At 43.9% G+C, this 19,609-nt stretch overlaps 1 protein-coding gene across 1 annotated transcript in view; it reads left to right on the top strand.

Annotated features, from left to right (window-relative positions):
• GCNT1 (glucosaminyl (N-acetyl) transferase 1) overlaps window positions 1–16,517 on the top strand; it is a 69,844-nt gene extending 53,327 nt beyond the window's left edge. The window contains exons 2-3 of the mRNA XM_063455028.1: window positions 7,407–7,531; window positions 13,133–16,517. Of these exons, the coding sequence (XP_063311098.1) occupies window positions 13,245–14,534 (1,290 nt within the window). The 5' untranslated portion in view covers window positions 7,407–7,531; window positions 13,133–13,244 and the 3' untranslated portion in view covers window positions 14,535–16,517. The remainder of the gene's footprint in view (window positions 1–7,406; window positions 7,532–13,132) is intronic.
• The last annotated feature ends 3,092 nt before the right edge of the window (window positions 16,518–19,609 follow it).

Here is a 19,609-nt window from a genome sequence, read left to right as displayed (position 1 = left end):
CGACCTCTTATATTGAACCTATAGAAGACTTCCTCCAAACCTGCTGGGGCCTTCATCCGATGCGCATGACTCCAAAATGGTGCCCAGGTCACGTTCCTTCAATGGTCACGTCTGCTAAATGTGAGCAGGACTGCGTTGGGCTACTAGATGTCCTCCTTTGTTGTACTACCACTCCTAGAAAACTCTGGGACTCCGGTTGGGGTGGGGATTGGCATGCTGGGCTGATTTTTCACTTGATTTTGTTGCTTTCATGTGGGCGTGTCCTGCATTACCACCCATTGCTGGCACTGAAGTTCAGATGCCCTGAAAGAGGGAAAGCCCTCTTTGCCCCACTGTTGCCTGAGGGTGTAGGATGTCCATGTGTGGGGGATACACTGGGCTGCTTTGGGTGGGGGTCTTGGAACACCTGATACTGAAGCTTTTGCATAGGCCTTTATTGATATTGGTTCACTTTCAGCCATACGGTGGGATGTGTATTTGTATATTCCTATGTTTCTATATTGTATTCACTGTTGCCATGTTTGGTTAGGAGGGTGACTAGGTTGGGAATTATACATTTGCCTTGTGTATACTGTGGGGGGAGTATAGCCTTCTTCAACGAAGTATCTTTATACTCTGAGGACTAAACACTACCCTAATACCTCTTATAGTAATCATCCGATGGCTCGAAAGGCTGGTGTAGCTATATTTCTGGATGCGAAATTATAGTTAAAAGGGCTAGACACCGTGACCAATCAATCATTCATACGTTGTCTGCCTTCACTGAAGGCTTGTTGATTCTGGGCATCGATTTTAATGTCCCCTTGAATCCTGCAATGTATTTGTCATCTGGTTATGGTAGTGTTACCAGAGTCATCAGTAGTATTCTGAAATGAGAGTGAATGGTGCCCTCACAGGAGCCTTTCAGCTACATAAGGGTGCCTTTTAACCACAATGCTGTTTGCATTGTCGTTGGAACCCCTATTTAAGGCTGTGAGAGGTGACCCCATATTAAGGGGTTCACCTGGAACACTACTTATCACAAGGTCGCTTCTTATACAGAAAATCTCTTGGGTTTTTTTTTTTTTTTTTGGGGGGGGGGGGGGTTGGGTTTTTGTTTTTCTCAGCTGACCAGTACAACTTTGCCTCATCTAGTGGAACTGTTTGACACATATGGAACCCTTTTCGGCTTTAAACTGAACATGACTAAATGCGATGTGCTTAATGTCTCAATACCTACTGCGGAAAACTAACTTCTGCCTATTCCAGGTTTGATGGTGAAGTATCTGGGAATCATGATCATGAGGGACCCATCTGCCCTGTAACATATAAACTTTTCACCCCTCCTCTGGGACAAATTGCTGTAGTGTGGATGAATCCTAATATTTGTTTCACACTCTGCCCTTTTGATCGCTTTCTTTGTGTCCTTAATATAGTCTAGTCTACAATATGTCTGGACGGGCGATAGATCAAAACTCTGGCACAAAATACTATGTTTGCAAAAAAGCTGGGGAAGTTTGGCACTCCCTGATCTTCATAAATATTACCATCAGTGGCGTACTAAGGGGGGGGGGGGGGGGATGGAGGGGGTGGTCTGCCCCGGGTGCCATCATGCAGGGGGGTGCCACCAGGGCTCGCCAGGCTTGGGGGTCAGTGAGCTGTGTGGCTGCACCGGTTGCACCGGACTGGGACTGGAAGCAGAAGCAGGAGATCTGCACGGAGATTTGGGGGCGGAGCCAGAACGACCGTGGGGGCGGAGCCAAGCTGGATGTGGGGGCGGAGCTAAATGCAGCCTTATACTGCTGCACACAGAGGGGAAGCAGGAAGGAGTCCCTGCTTCCCCAACTACAGCACAGGAGGGACTGGATCCACTCCTCCTCCAGCCCAAGCTTACTGTAAGTGAGAGAGTGTGTGCTGTGTGTAACTGTGATTGTGACTGTCTTTGACTGTGTGTGTGTGTGTGTGACTGTCTGCCTGTGATTGTCTGTGTGACTGTGTGTGTGACTGTCTTTGACTGTGTGTGTGCTGTGTGTGACTGTCTGTGTGACTGTGTGAGTGACTGTCTGCCTGTGATTGTCTGAGTGACTCTGGTATGAAAAAGTGATTCTTCTTTATTCAAATAACCTCAACGTTTCAGCTCCTTTGTGGAGCTTTCATCAGGACATAACAAGCATAAAAAATGAAACACGCTTATATAGGACATATAATAACCATTAGCAGGTACTTACATACAGGTGATCTTCATTTCCGTCGACTGCCAGACCGCCCGCCCGTTCGCATTTACTTCCGGGTTCCAGATCACATACGCGAACTCACCTAATTGGCTCGGCATAACACGTCGCTGGGGCAACCATAGACGCCTACGTCTCATTGGCTGCCCTCGTGTGTACTGGCGCTGGTCTGAGCCAAACTTAGGGCTTATTGCGTTTGTGCATCATGTAATCATGGCAATCCTGGCGCACCCCAGCGGTCAGACAGGAGATGATATACGCGCCAGGATATATATATATATATATATATATATATATATATATATATATATATATATATATATATAAATTTTTTTTTAGGGGAAACCAAGTCCCAAAAGGAAAAATATGTGGAAGTCGGGATAGAAACTGGTTTAAACCTCTCCATGAACACAGCAGCAGTTTCTGCGTTAAAGGGACACTATAGTCACCAGAACAACTACAGCTTATTGAATTTGTTCTGGTGAGTAGAATCATTACCTTCAGGCTTTTTGCTGTAAACACTGTCTTTTCAGAGAAAATGCAGTGTTTTCATTACTGCATCTCTATGAGGAGATGCTGATTGGCCAGGGCTGTGTTTGAATTGTGGTGGCTCTGGCCCTGAGCTGCCTCTTTGTCAGTCTCAGCCAATCCTATGGGGAAGCATTGTGATTGGATCAGGTTACCACTCCTGATGATGTCAGCAGACTGCTTGTTTTTTGTTGTTGTTTTTTTTTTTTTTTTTAGGCAAACAGCCTAGGCCTCACACTTGTTTCCAGTCCTCTTCTTTGTTATCGTTGCTGGGAGTTTGATCAACTCTGGGCTGGAAGCATGGTTGGAACCCTTTTCACAGTGAATTTTCTATAGCATTTCTTAGTGTTTGGATGTTAAGCATCCAGTAGCCAGAGCATACAAAACATATTCTCTGACAGTACTGTTTCAAGTAACAGGTGTTCATTAATGCTGAATATCCTTGGAGACCACTTGCAGGGTAATGAAATATTCCTTTAAAGCAATTGAGTTAACTCCTTGCGTACCCATACATTTTCACTAAGTGTGCAGGCTTTATTTAATTTTCGGGGGGGAAAAATAACATACTTTTACATTTTATATAACAGATATTTTATTATCACATAAAGTAATTAATTACTATTTTAAAACATTATATCATGTTAGTCTCTATATTTTTTCATTGAATAAATACTTTTAAAATATAAATCTGGTTGTAAGCCTGTTTTTTGGGGGGCAAGTTTCAGTAGTTCTTCGCAAAGTTGAGGTCCTCTGTAAACACATAATAACCTGCTCCTTAAGACACTGAAAGTAACATATTGTGGTAACCTACTCGGGTCCGGTATGAAACAAGGACACTCCAAAGGACTCCAGACACAGGTCGTTGAAGAACAAAGGTTCTTTATTACTTTGCAGCTGCAAAGTCCCAGCACCTTTATTATAAATAATACGCTGTACTGGGCACTGGTCAGTTTCCAAACAAAGAATATGTACTGTAAATGACGTGTTCCATACATATACATACATATACATAGAATACAGAAATCACACCTATATTACTATGGTTACATCCAATTACTAAACTAAAACTTATCTCTAACACATGTTATCTAATAGTGGGCGTTCCTGACATTCCACACATGCCCCTGGTCCAAGATAGTTGCACAGTAGTTTTAACCATGTGAGTACTTAATTTTTTTTAAACATCCTATAGCTTCTACCACAATATAGCACAAATAAAGGAAAATTCTGCTAGTAAACACTTTGTAGTAACTTTGCCAAAATAAGGAACACATGCTACTAGGTAATCCTTCTCACTATCAAATAAGCAATAAACTCGAAGTCCCCATTTGGTGGGCTTCTGACGATTGTAACATTTCCACTGTACTGTGCCCTTCAATCCAATGGTGCATTCATCTAATGTTATATGAACCCCAGATATAAATAGTTTACTGCAAATTTTGTTTGTTGTCTGCCACATTTTTTAATTTTACCATCATTGGCTGCTGTCGTGGTGGAGGGCACAAATGGAGCATCCAGAAAGTTTTTAAGAATCTAGGGCAGGGGTAGGCAACCTTTTAGCAGCACTGTGCCGATGTAGGATTGTGATGTCCCGTAGTGTGCCGGTTGTTATGACCTGCAGTGGTTATGGTACTGCGTTCTTCTATTCCTTTCCCAATAGCTGAGCATAAGTGATTATAGCTGCAGCAGGGAGTAGAGGAATCGTGTAGATGAATGTAGCTTCCAAGACGATTCTCCCCAGCAAATAGAATATCCCCCAAACATGAGCCTAGACTTCATGAAGGGTGTAACAGGAATGAAGTTTATTGAAAACACACTGGCTTTTTAGAGAAATCCTCCTGCAAGAGGACCTCCCACAGCAAACAAAGACAATAACCAATCATCATACAGTTTTACAGTAATACCCGCCTTCTCTCTGCCTGGGAGATATTGAGATAAGTTAAGGAATAAACCAATTATCTCCAGGCAGAGGGCACACAATTTTCCCAAAAGTTGGAACACCCCTTTACCCACAAGGTATCCCCACAAATTACATATCCCCTGATAGCCCCGATCTGGGGGACAAACATATCCAAATTTCACCCAGATCGGTTCAGGGGTTCTTAACCCCTTAAGGACACATGACATGTGTGGCATGTCATGATTCCCTTTTATTCCAAAAGTTTGGTCCTTAAGGGGTTAAAAAGTATGGAAGTCACATTTCACCGACCACACACGAGGCTCCTGCCCAAAACAGTTCCACGAATTCAGCGTGTGCGGTCGGTCAATTCAGAAAAAGGTAAAAAACAAACAAAGTACCAATAGATTCTCCTGGCTCATAGGAGCGATTGCTCCCCTTGTCCGTACGAACAAAACTACCGAAGGGCGCTCTCCTGGCTGTTCGGCAACTAAAGGAAGCAGGCTTTCGGTAGTTTCAGGGGTGGTTCGTGAGGTCTAATGTCTGATTTTAGTCCCGCTGACTCCCCTCGTGCGAACAAGATGGCTGCCGTTTTCTATTCCACTTGGCGTTCGGCTATACGAACAGCGGCCGCCCAGGGAGCACTTAATAGACGGTTCTTTTGAAGTTAATGAGCCAGGAGGGTGGTCGGTGTTCGGTAGTTTGAAACTACCGAACCAATAGATTCAATATACATGCAATACTTGTAGGAAAAAGAACAAAGAAGAAAATATTAAACAAAAGTCTATTTTCTTCACACCGGTCATATTTTTTTATATTGAGGTCTCTATGCTGCCGTTTACTATTTATACTGTAATTGCTTTGTATCTTTATATTTGTGCGTATATGAGGTATTATATTGTATATGTTTAGGAGTACTTTGTGGTATCGTGTATGATACATATGAATGTGGGCTGTGTATGGGGGCTGCTTGTGGAATTGTGTGTGTGGATGGATAAGTCACATTGTGTGCGTATGTGTGGGGGCTGTTTGGGGTATTGCATGTGAGAGGCTGCATGTGTGGTTGTGTGCATGTATGTGGATTGTTAGCGGGTTACATTTGTGCGGATAGTTTGGATGTTTGTATGTGGGCTGTTCGTATTATTTGTATGAGGGGAGGGTTATTGTGCATTTCTGTGTATATCTAGCAGTGTGGGTGGCTTCCCTGGGTTCCAGTGGGGACCAGGCTGGACAGGTACAGGTCAAGGACAGGAGCTGCAAAAGCAGCTGCAGGCTGCTCTACTACAGTGTGGATTCCCATTTACAAGTGCTAAATCACTGAGATCACTTCCTCTACGTGCTGCAATGCATAAATTGAGGATTGTCCTTCAACGCCTTTTCGTATTAGCAGATATCTGAAGTTTCACTGGGACTCCTGATAGGCCAGAGCCTGTTTGGCTCTAGCAGCCTTGAGTGCCATGCAAAGACACCTTGAGTGCCGTGCATGGCACTGGTGCCATAGGTTGCCTACCCCTGATCTAGGGCATGTGATTTTGAGCCAAATATGGAAGAAAAATTATTTCAACTGTCGTTTTAAATTTAGAGCGATATTCATTATAACGCCTAAAAAAGCTCAAATTCACCTCCTTCCAAGTATTCCCAATGGAATATTGAGGCAAAGGAGTACAGTTTTGTATTCTCTCTATCGCATATCTGTTTGTTTCAGTGACAATTTGATTTAGTAGCTGTTCAGTAAAAAAACTGACTAATAATAAAAATGACCTTTTTACATGTACCATTTGAGATTTGAATACCTGGTCTGGGAACTGTAAAAGAGTGTCTTGGAAAATTAGGACCATTATTAAGATGCCTTTCCCAATTATTTATTTGATTTTTCACATTTTCATCAGGTAGGTATTAATCCTCAACTTTTTTTATTTTCATCCACAACATTTTCATTTTCATCACTAAAACTTAAATTTTCTGTGTCACTTAAATCTGAATTACTTTTTTGCACTAAAATCATATTCGGAATTGCTCTGTTATACTATTTTGGCTAATTCTTCATCAGAATAAAACTTACGGCACACCATTTTAAAAAACATTTTGCATCCAAATTGGAGATTGCATTGCACATATGCACAGCGCTCTGCAATCTCTCATTGGAACACAATGCAACCTGTTCATGCATGCGTGCCACTGCCAGGACATCTCAGCCTGTGCGCATTGTGCACAATAACACCACCTGGCATGTTTGATCCAAGGAAAATCCAACATTGGACCAAAAGGTAAAAACATTTTGTCGGATATATTCCGACATAGGACCGCAAAGGGTTAAAGGAGCACTGTTCTTATGCCCCTTGCATCTTCGACAACTCTCCCTTGCCACTCATCAGTTATCAGTATCCAAACCACCATTTTGTTCTCCTCTGTTCATGATGTTTGCACTTATGTCAGTTCTGGGAAAGTGATATAGAACTTTGTTTAAGCACCGCCCAGACACAAGACACACTGAGGGACTGGTGGGAGGAATTTAATTAATTATTGAATTTTAAAAAAAAAAAAAAAGCCTGCAATAATTACAATTGCAGGGTTAAACTGACCAAGGTTGTCCACCCAGACCACTTCAATGAGCTGAAGTGGTACGGGTGCATATAGAGTTTAAAGTGTGCCTCTTTCTTAATTTGGAATGCTGGGGAAGTATGGGGAACTGTTACATGTAAAAAACAAAACAAAAAAAAAAAACAGTCCATGGCTTAACAGATATGTTTACTTTTGTGTTTCCTAAACAGGGCTTCTCGTAAATCTTGACCTTCCTGAATACCTGTGTCTAAAAACTGAAGGGTGTTTTGTGGTGCCCTATGGATTGCATAGAACTAGCAGGCATGCAGGAATCATGATAAAAACCTGAGAGAAGGTAAGTGACCTCAGCCATGTTTTGTTGGTAAAGGAATCAAAAGAATGCAACCCTTGGAAATATGAAAAAAAACTGCTATACACAGCCGAGTAGGAATAATAAGACATTCCTTGTTTGTATTCTTGTTTTCTGAATAAAATAAAACTCTAATCTGTACATGGTGCAAATACAGGGACCCTACCTAAAGCACGTGCTTTGTGTGAAATTTACTTTTTTTATATTATTATTATTATTATTATTACGGTGTGTAACTTAAAGGGACACTATAGTCATCAAAACAACTTCAGCTTAATGAAGCAGTTTTGGTGTATAGATCATACTCCTGCAGTTAAGCCCTAGGCATACCTCCCTGCATGTGACTTACACAGCCTTCCTAAACAATTCCTGTAAATAGTCTTCTCCAGTTTACACTTTGAGAATTTCTTATCTCGTGTTCTGTTAATAGCTCGCTAGGCCCTGCAGCATCCTCCTGTATGTAGTTTAATGTTTAATTTGTAGAGCAAGATAAATACTTTAAAGTAAGTTACATCTGATTTGAAATTAATTTATTTTAGTGCAGGCTGTCAGTCACAGCCGGGGGGGGGGTGTGGCTTGGGCTGCATAAACAGAAACAAAAGTGATTTAACCCCCAAATGGTAGATAATTGTGCAGTGGAACTTCAGAGGCATGATCTATACCAGTGATGGCGAACCTATGGCTCTCTGTGGGCACTCGGCCATAGGTTCACCATAAATGCAGAGTAGGCACCTGCCTGCCCGAAACGGCAGGCGCCTACTCTGCTTCCGGGTCGGGAGGCAGGGAGAGGGATCTGTGATGCAGCTCCCCTGTCCTCCCGCGCGATGCTGTGTGGAGCGTTGCTGAGCGTTGCTGAGCGTTACCATGGCAACGCTCCACACAGCATCGCGCGGGACGACAGGGGAGCTGATTCACAGATCCCTCCCCCTGCAGTGCTTACCACCACCGGACCACCAGGGATGGCTGTGCCCCCCCCCCTCCCGCCCCCGTTCTTTAAAGGTAAGAAGGAGGGAGGGGGGGATACTGACACACAGCACCCCTACCCCCCCAAGCACCACTATCCCCCCCAACAGTACTCCTTCCCCCCCCCCCACAGCAGTACCCCTACCACCCCCAGCAGTACCCCTCCCCCCCCCCCACAGCAGTACCCCTTCCCCCCCCACAGCAGTACCCCTTCCCCCCCCCACAGCAGTACCCCTTCCCCCCCCCACAGCAGTACCCCTTCCCCCCCACAGCAGTACCCCTTCCCCCCCCCACAGCAGTACCCCTACCACCCCCAGCAGTACCCCTTCCCCCCCCACAGCAGTACCCCTTCCCCCCCCACAGCAGTACCCCTTCCCCCCCCACAGCAGTACCCCTTCCCCCCCACAGCAGTACCCCTTCCCCCCCACAGCAGTACCCCTCCCCCCCACAGCAGTACCCCTCCCCCACAGCAGTACCCCTCCCCCCACAGCAGTACCCCTCCCCCCCACAGCAGTACCCCTCCCCCCCACAGCAGTACCCCTCCCCCCCACAGCAGTACCCCTCCCCCCCACAGCAGTACCCCTCCCCCCCACAGCAGTACCCCTCCCCCCCACAGCAGTACCTCTCGCCCCCCACAGCAGTACCCCTACTCCCTCACAGCAGTACACCCCCAGCAGTACCCCTACCACCCCCAGCAGTACCCCTACCACCCCCAGCAGTACCCCTACCACCCCCAGCAGTACCCCTACCACCCCCAGCAGTACCCCTACCACCCCCAGAGCAGTACCCCTTCCCCCCTACAGCAGTACCCCTTCCCCCCTACAGCAGTACCCCTTCCCCCCTACAGCAGTACCCCTTCCCCCTACTGCAGTACCCCTTCCCCCCTACAGCAGTACCCCTTCCCCCCTACAGCAGTACCCCTACCCCCCCCACAGCAGTACCCCTACCCCCCCACAGCAGTACCCCTACCCCCCCACAGCAGTACCCTCCCCCCCACAGCAGTACCCCTCCCCCCCACAGCAGTACCCCTCCCCCCCACAGCAGTACCCCTCCCCCCCACAGCAGTACCCCTCCCCCCACAGCAGTACCCCTCGCCCCCCACAGCAGTACCCCTACTCCCTCACAGCAGTACACCCCCAGCAGTACCCCTACCACCCCCAGCAGTACCCCTACCACCCCCACAGCAGTACCCCTTCCCCCCACAGCAGTACCCCTTCCCCCCTACAGCAGTACCCCTTCCCCCCTACAGCAGTACCCCTTCCCCCCTACAGCAGTACCCCTTCCCCCCCACAGCAGTACCCCTTCCCCCCCCCCAGCAGTACCCCTTCCCCCCCACAGCAGTACCCCTTCCCCCCCACAGCAGTACCCCTTCCCCCCCCACAGCAGTACCCCTCCCCCCCCCCACAGCAGTACCCCTCCCCCCCCCACAGCAGTACCCCTCCCCCCCACAGCAGTACCCCTCCCCCCCACAGCAGTACCCCTCCCCCCCACAGCAGTACCCCTTCCCCCCCCCACAGCAGTACCCCTTCCCCCCCACAGCAGTACCCCTTCCCCCCCCACAGCAGTACCCCTTCCCCCCCCACAGCAGTACCCCTTCCCCCCCCACAGCAGTACCCCTTCCCCCCCCCACAGCAGTACCCCTTCTCCCCCCCACAGCAGTACCCCTTCTCCCCCCCACAGCAGTACCCCTTCTCCCCCCCACAGCAGTACCCCTTCTCCCCCCCACAGCAGTACCCCTTCTCCCCCCCACAGCAGTACCCCTCCCCCCCACAGCAGTACCCCTCCCCCCCACAGCAGTACCCCTCCCCCCCACAGCAGTACCCCTCCCCCCCACAGCAGTACCCCTCCCCCCCACAGCAGTACCCCTCCCCCCCACAGCAGTACCCCTCCCCCCCACAGCAGTACCTCGCCCCCCACAGCAGTACCCCTACTCCCTCACAGCAGTACACCCCCACCACCCCCAGCAGTACCCCTACCACCCCCAGCAGTACCCCTACCACCCCCAGCAGTACCCCTACCACCCCCAGCAGTACCCCTACCACCCCCAGCAGTACCCCTACCACCCCCAGCAGTACCCCTACCACCCCCACAGCAGTACCCCTTCCCCCCTACAGCAGTACCCCTTCCCCCCTACAGCAGTACCCCTTCCCCCCTACAGCAGTACCCCTACCCCCCCACAGCAGTACCCCTACCCCCCCACAGCAGTACCCCTACCCCCCCACAACAGTACCCCTACCCCCCACAACAGTACCCCTACCCCCCACAACAGTACCCCTACCCCCCACAACAGTACCGCTACCCCCCAGCAGTATCCCTACCCCCCACAGCACCCTTACCCCTGCCCAGCACCCCTACCCCCCACACAGCACCCCTCATACACACACACACACAGCACCCCTCATACACATGCACCCCCCCACACACACGCACCCCCCCCCCCCCCACACACACGCAATTGCCGTGTTGCGCTTTAAGGGAAAAAAAAGTTGGCATGTATTGCGGTTTGGTCACTCGGGCTCAAAAAGGTTCGCCATCACTGATCTATACCATCGGTTCCCAAACGTTTTATTCCTTAAAGGAACACTATAGGGTCAGTAACACAAACATGTATTCCTGACCTTATAGTGTTAAAACCACCATCTGGCACTCCCTTGTCACGCTAAATATAGTGCAATCTTAGTTTTTCACCAGTCATGAGTATATTATTACCTAGAAACTGTTACTTACACTAATGAGATGGGGAAAAAGAAAGTACGCACTCTTTGAATTCTGAGGTTTTACATATCCAGAGAGGTCTTAAAATCAGTTAAATACAACCTCAGATGACCAACAACACATTAAAAATTACACTATGTTAAGATTTAAGAAAAATTAAAGCCAAAATTGAGTAGCCATGTGTGGAAAAACTAAGTACACCCGTATAACTTAATCAAATGCCCTTGATTAATTGATCATCAGCAAGTGTGGCAACCTCTAAATGCCAACGTTTTAGCAGTTTTCTGGTCTGGAGCATTCAGGTATGTGCTAACACAAAGCCAAGTAGGAAAGACATTAGCCATGATCTTAGAGAATCAATTGTTGCTGCCGATCAAACTGGGAAGAATTACAAGGCAATTTAAAGTCCATTCTACAGTGAGAAAGATTATTCAAAAGTGGAAAACACTCAAGGCAGTTGGCAATCTTCAGTTTCCATGAGTGCGACTAGAAATTGTGTTATTGTGCCTGGGATTTGTCAATCCTTTTGCAATGGTGGCTGCTTGAGGGAGCGTGGAGGCAACCGTCCGAGGGAGCATTGTAGCCAGCCGCTCTTGGTATCCAGGGAGCTGGCCGGCTGAGGCAGCAAGGAGGCGGCGAGTGAGGGAGGAGTAATCTTCTTGCAGTTCCTCTCGGCTTCCTCGCTCGCTGTTTAGATACCAGCCCCCCTGTGATCGCATTAGAAAGGTGTTTTGACTCCTTTTTGTTCCCATGCCATGACTGTTTTGCGACCTCTTGTCACACCTCCATGACTGAGATCATCATTCTTTATGATCTCCTCTAAGTCAGTGCTTTCCCATAGGAAAGCATTGGGAGGATATTGTGCATGTGCAGCAAAACACTGCGCCGCGCCAATCCGCATAGAGACTCAATGCATCTCTATGGGAGCATGGAGAGGCTGAACGTACGTGCTGCACATTGTGCAGAACTGACCCAGGACCATCTAGTAGCAGTCTGAATGTCATTAGAGGTGTTATTAGGCAGCAATGTAACACTGCTTTTTCTTTGAAAAGGCAGTGTTTACATTGAAAAGCTTGCAGGTATTGGCCATAGATACCAGAACAACTACTTTATCCCCTTAACCCCTTAAGGACCAAACTTTTGGAATAAAAGGGAATCATGACATGTCACACATATCATGTGTCCTTAAGGGTTTACGCTATAGTGTCCCTTTAAGAATTGTATTTTTCTCTTTGAAAATAACATTTTGTTAGGAGCCATTTTTATGTTAAACTAACGTTTTTCAGCTGGCTCTTAGATTCCAAACAAATTTGTCCAACCCTGGCTTAACCTAATCATTAAAGGACATTTTTTATGCAGAATATGTAATACATGCATTTTCATTTATGTAATGTTACAACCCTTTTTACGTTCAAATATTTACATAAATGTCACATTAAATATGAATTTTACTGTTTAAGGAATTTGGACCATATGTTGAAAGGCTGATAGAAGAGATAAGAAACACAGCTGTATTGTGATTGGCTGCTTGGTGAATTCTGCTAATCAGAATATATTTATCTGTGAATTTTCTGGCCACTGAGTGGAATATCACTAAAAGATTTAAAATATTGATGCTCCACAATTGTATTTATAATATAAAAGTGAATTTAAAGTGGCACTAGTCACGAAACCACTCTAGCTTAATTAAGCAGTTTTGGAATAAAGGTCATGCTCCATGCAGTCTCACTGCTCTGCCATTAAGGAGTTAAGTCAAAGTAATACAATTTCAAGTTAGGGCATTTGAATTGAACCCCTCAAAAATCATGTAGTGTTAGCATCAGTAGCGCACGATATGCAAATGCAATTAATGTCTAATGGAACAAATCATGATGTAACCTCTACATTTTTTTACTTTTGTTCTTTTAGGGTTTCATTCAGATGAAGAATTTCTCTTTCGATGAAAAAGGAATTTTGAATTGTGCAGCTTTTATTTGTTTTTGCTTTTCCCTTTCATTTTAAGGCACTTTTGATCTCTGAAATGCCGAGAGGAATAATCCGCCATTGTAATGTAAAATGGAAAAACCTTCTGCTAATCATTCTGCTCATGGCTGCAACCCTAACTTTACTAAAACATAACCACAAATACGTGTTTTTCAATACGAGCAATAACTTGGAGCTGACTGAGAAAAACCCACAATTCCCTGTGAACTGCACTAAGATCATAGGAGGCGATGTTGAGGAAATTCAGAATGCTAAACTTCATTTGTTAACCGTTGATTACAGGAAACATCGACATGCGCTTACTGTGGAGGACTACATTAACATGACAAAAGACTGTAGTTTGTTTACCAAAGAACGAAAGTACATTCTTTATCCTCTCAGCAAAGAGGAGAGTGAATTCCCTATTGCTTACTCAATTGTTGTTCACCATAGGATTGACATGTTTGAGAGGCTCTTGCGCTCCATATACATGCCACAGAATTATTATTGCATTCATGTTGACCAAAAAGCGTCAGCATCATTTCTGGAGGCTGTTAAAGCAATTGCATTCTGTTTTGAAAATGTTTTTATTGCCAGTCAACTTGAGACAGTGGTTTACGCGTCATGGACTCGAGTGCAGGCTGACTTGAACTGCATGAAGGATCTACATGCGCTTAATGTACAGTGGAAGTTCTTAATAAATCTCTGTGGGCTGGACTTCCCAATTAAAACCAACCATGAGATGGTGGAGATGTTAAAAGCTTTAAAGGGGGAGAACAACCTTGAAACAGAAAAAATGCCATCACACAAGGAAGTAAGATGGAGGAAACGTCACGAGATTGTTGATGGAAATGTTAAAAAAACTGAAATTGATAAAACATCGCCACCATTTAATATTCCAATTTTTTCTGGTAGTGCTTACTTTGTTGTCACTAGAGCGTTTGTTAGCTACCTCTTGACAAAGGAGAAAACTCAGTCTTTTTTAGAATGGTCTAAGGACACTTATAGTCCAGATGAATTTTTGTGGGCTACTTTACAAAGAATTTCAGAAGTGCCAGGTTCTGTTCCTGCCAATAGTAAATATGACGTTTCTGATATGAATTCTATCGCCAGGTTTGTAAAATGGAAATATTTGGAAGGGGATATGTCAAAGGGAGCTCCATATCCACCTTGTAGCGGGATTCATGTTCGTGCTGTTTGTGTGTTTGGTGCGGGAGACTTGCAGTTCATGCTGGGAAAACACCATTTATTTGCTAATAAATTTGATGCTGATGTCGACCCTACAGCCATTCAGTGCCTAGAGGAACATTTAAGATACAAAGCTTTGCATCCAGAAAGTCACATTTGAATTTAAGTGTTCCTTCAGAGTTCTTCATTCACTGTACTACAATTACTTTGTATCATGGCGTATAATACCAAGCATCTTACTCTGTGAGCTTTCAATGAGATGGTAATGAAGTATAGGAAACAATCGATTTCATGAAGCTTGGCAACTCTCTCTATGCATATATGAAGTGGTAGTGATCTCTACAAGAAGGAAATTTGTTTAATTTTTCTTTTTCTGTATCATGGTCCACAAAAATACTGCATTGCCATTATCTATTTCATGGCTAAAATGGAGCACCAGAATAATTTATGAATATTAAATTCACACGCAGACTGTAATTGTAATTCTGAACACAAATGTAAAATGTAACACATAATGTATTTTTTTTTTTTTTAATGGTTTTGTGTGTTAAAAAAAGAAAAAAAAACCTCCTCAACTGTGGTAAATAAGTGGGCTCTTATTAAATCAGCTTTTTCTGCACTGCAGGCTGTCCAGTTGACAAGGGGTGGGTAGGAGTAGGGGTTCTGCTGCATCCTCTTCAGCTCCTGGCATTTCAGCCAAAGTTAGCGCTGTACCCTCATGTATGCGAGTACAGTACTGATTTCTATGGAGGACCCAACAAAACAGCGGAATCCTTCATAGACATGGGACAGCTGAAGGAAATGACAAGATTGAGAAAAGATAAGACCACCTTTTGTCAAACGTAGGGAAAATACAAAGACAAAGTAGTCCATATATTGTCTTGGTATATATTTTGACTGGGTTTGAATTCAAACCCAGTCAGTGTGAGTATTTTATGAACACTCTATTGAGAAAAATATTCATTTTGGAGAAGGTGAGGTGACAGTGCTGCTTTAAATTAGTACATAAACCAATAATCATTTCAATTCACTTGGCCTATTATGTTGGAAGATGCAAGATTATTTTAGGAGCATAGAATGCACTAATTGCAGTCTAATTCTAGAATTTTATCATTGAGAAATCTTTAAGATCTCATAAGGATTGCTGTATGCTCGATAGCAGAGTGAAAATGTTTATGAATTACTGATGATTTACCTTAAGATGACAAATGTTTCAGACTGGCTGGGTACTGTGTATAATGTAGTTCCCAAACCTTTTCAGTGCCAAGGCAATCTATTATCTATTTGGGTTTAAAGGGGAGCTGCCCCTTCAACATTTTTTTAACATTGTTTACCAATTCTCTATATGTATAATAAATGTGTTTTGTGAGGTGTGGAAAATAAAATGCACAATGCCATATTTAGTTCTATCCTGAAACTTAGCTCCTCCATGTTGTTCATTGTTTTAAGTTCTGCGCTTGAACCTTTCAGTCCGTATAGAGAACTGTTTCAATATCTCCAGGACTGAACTGGATTGTGATGTCAATTACCACATCTTTACCATACATATAAAACAGAATGGAGTGCCACATGGAACAAAAGTAATTTTCAATGTTTTATTCAGTGGTGTAATATCCAGAAAATGTATGGTTCCCTTTAAAAAAAAAAAAAAAAAAAAAAACTGTGAGAGAATAGACCTGGGTTTATAAATTGATTTTATCATTGTAAAATAATGCTACACTGCTATATCAAGGAGGAAAAAAACAGAACACTTTGTTCATGATGCATTGCCCTGATTGTTTAACATTAGTGTTGCATCATATTACCATTGACAGTTGGGGTGCTTTATTACAATGAGTAAAAATTTTTGTCCTCACTGAAACTGTCACAGCACTTGTTTGGTGTCTATAATATAGATGTGTGCCTTCAGCTTATTAAAGGAAAAAAAAAAAGCATTAAAGCCAAAAGATAAGTATAGCTGTACTTACAAGATAAGAAATAGGTTAACCTGTAATGTGAATACAAACTGCCTTGACTTGGTATGGTCTACAGGTGACCGATACTTACTTAAAGGGGCCCTGTAAGTTGGTTTAGAAGAAATCCCTCATTCGGTGTTCTGACTCATAAGATTGGGGTTGAACAAGCTGACAATGTTTGCACTTAATTAATTTTCAAATATATATATATTTTATTTTTAAATCTTGAGATTATATATAATGACTTGCCTGTTTTCAAACACCATACTGTACTGTTGCCGAGTTCTTCTGCGCACTATTCTAAGTAATGCGCAGTTTCCTTGAGCGTAGCTGCGATTTGAATCTGCCAACATTTTAATTCAGCCCTTTCCCAATTATGATGTTGCAGTATAATTCTGTCTCAACGGCTGGCTGAATTAAAGGCAAAAACTGCAAATAGCAGCTGATACCCGGGAGTGTCACTCCCAGTAATCGCAGACTAGAACATGTCCTGGTACTGCCCCATTATTAAAGTAATCCTAGGAATATATATTTTGTAATGTTAAAGTGGTGTATTCAGTCTCATAAACAACTTCATTGGTATGGTTTTCCTTTTTAAATATGTAAGTTGTTTTGTTTTATGGTTTGTTGGGTTTTGTTTGGGGGAGGGGGGGGATTGGAGAGGGGGTTATATCAATGCCCAACATTAGTTTGGAATTGGTGGAATTTAAATCTGCAGCCTTGTAGCATACATGCCATTCATTCCTACATTTTTATTTATTTATTTTTTACTTAATTTGAGAATATGTCTCCAAGTTTCCATCCAATGGTATCAGGAAAAAAAACAAAAACATTTCTGTACCGTAACAAAGAGGGGCCAAAAAAAGTCTTAAAATCATGTGACCTGTTAACAAAGAATGATATTTATTTACTTGGATGAAACCAAACCCTTTATTGATGGAAACAACTGCACTTTCCTATAATCATGTATTTTCTATTTGTTCTATGTTAAATGTGTGGATGGCAATGCTGGAAATCTTTCATTTATTCAGCAGACCTGTATTAACACTAGAATGTGCATTTTGCAGATTCTCACAATGTAAGGTACACTCTTGAACAAACTTGTGTTTAAAGAGTTAAACACCAACATCTGTTCTTCTAGACACGTCTGTTTACCAGGAATTGTATTTAAAATGTTATGATCTAATTTATTTTATTTTCATACCAATTGGAATTTTATATATATATGAAAGATAAACCTTAGGTGTAATTTAATGAGCATTTTTTTTTCTTCTGACGGAGAGGATGACTTAAATAAAGGTGCAGTTTGTTTTTGGTTTTTTCTCGTCTCAGGGCATTTTGCTATTATTTAAGTGCCTGTCTAAATTTGTATAGAGATCTAGGTTTTTGTTATTTTTGTACCAAATTTCATCATGCCTTTCTATTTTTCTGACATGTTAAATCAATATTATATTTTCCATTTGTTTTGGAGAGATTCAAATAAGATTATGATGAAAATAATTGTTGGTTTTTCCAAATTGAATAATAAAACGACTGTTTAACAAAACCTCACTGATTTAACTTTAATGATCTTAGTGACAATGTTTTGATCCTTTATATCTGTGTAACCACTTGTGCTAGTCTCCTTTCAAACTGAAACAGAAGGTAAGCTAAATGTTATATGCGTGTGTAACAAAGTAAATATTCTAATATTTCAAATTTGTGAATTCTATTTCTGGAAAACGAGTAAAGAGAAGAAATGCCAGTTCTTGTGGAAAATAAGAGTATCACAAATTCAGTAAATAATCCTATTTGGGCTAGGTGTATACTGACCACTAAAGTAGATTAAAAACCTGAAACTGCTTTTCATTTTCTCTGCTCAGATTTCTGTAGATTCTTATAACCATAGCCTGCTTTTGTGAACATAGCTTTGCAGTGGCAGATATTACTCTGTCACATGCATCCGTTTAAACCTACTAAGATGCCTTAAAGTGACTTTCCCTACTGGGGTTTTTACATAATTTTCAAAGACCCCCAGCGGTGCGTACTCTGCTGGCAGTGCAGTGACCAAGAGGTGCAGAGAAAGGTCATACTTAAAGGGAAACTCCAGTGCCAGAAAAACGATCTGTTTTTCTGGCACTGGAGGGTCCCTCTCCCTCCCACCCCCCAATCCCTGGTTACTGAAGGGGTGAAAACCCCTTCAGTCACTTACCTGGGACAGCGGCGATGTCCCTCGCCGCTGTCTCCGCCTCCGCGACGCTCCTCCTGGTGATTACGTCGGCCGGTGGGCAAGACTAATCTCGCTCACCGGCCGAGGAGACCTAATGCGCATGCGCGGAAATGCCGCGCATGCGCATTACGTCTCCCCATAGGAAAGCATTGAAAAATCATTTCAATGCTTTCCTATGGGGAATAGAGCGACGCTGGAGGTCCTCACACAGCGTGAGGACGTCCAGCGATGCTCTAGCACAGGAAACCTGTGCTAGAAACAAGGAAGTGACCTCTAGTGGCTGTCTAGTAGACAGCCACTAGAGGTGGAGTTAACCCTGCAATGTAATTATTGCAGTTTATGAAAAACTGCAATAATTACAGTTGCAGGGTTAAGGGTAGTGGGAGTTGGCACCCAGACCACTCCAATGGGCAGAAGTGGTCTGGGTGCCTACAGTGTCCCTTTAACTGAACCTGTCCCCTGCGGCCAACTCAGACATTTTCATGCTGGCCCTTTTCAACTCCTGGTGCTTCAGCTACCATGAGCATGTTGAAGAGTACAGAACTGAGGTCTATGACCAGGGCCGGTACAAGGATTTTTGACTACACTGGCAAAGATGCATTTTGCCACCACCTCCCACCCCAAAAAAATGCATCTTCACCTCTGTATTGTAGCCTCCTCACCCCCCCCTTTGAATTTCTTACTTCCATTAGTGTTTCCTCTCTTGAATGTTTTGCCCATTGGTGACTTACAACCCCCTTTAGTGTGTCTCTTACATCCCCTTTTATGTATTTCTTACTTCCCCGCCAGCCCCTTTGTGTCTTTCTTTCCCCAGCCCCTATCTCTCTGTTTCACCTCCCCCAGCCCCTATCTATCTTTCTCCCATATAGGCATAGATACAGGCAAAAACACATATATGCACAAATACACAAACATAGACACACAACCATACAAGCACACAGACCTAGTTATTCAGGCACACAGTCACCAAGATACACAGAAATACAGTCATAAAAGGCACACAGTCATACAGGTACACTGTCATACAAACACAGACATGCATTCATACAGGCACACAGATAAATACAGACA

This window comes from Pelobates fuscus, chromosome 5, assembly GCF_036172605.1.
Source record: "Pelobates fuscus isolate aPelFus1 chromosome 5, aPelFus1.pri, whole genome shotgun sequence".
Lineage (NCBI taxonomy): Eukaryota > Metazoa > Chordata > Amphibia > Anura > Pelobatidae > Pelobates > Pelobates fuscus.
The sequence above is the reverse complement of the archived record's forward strand: the minus strand, read 5'-3'. Positions and strand labels throughout refer to the sequence as shown.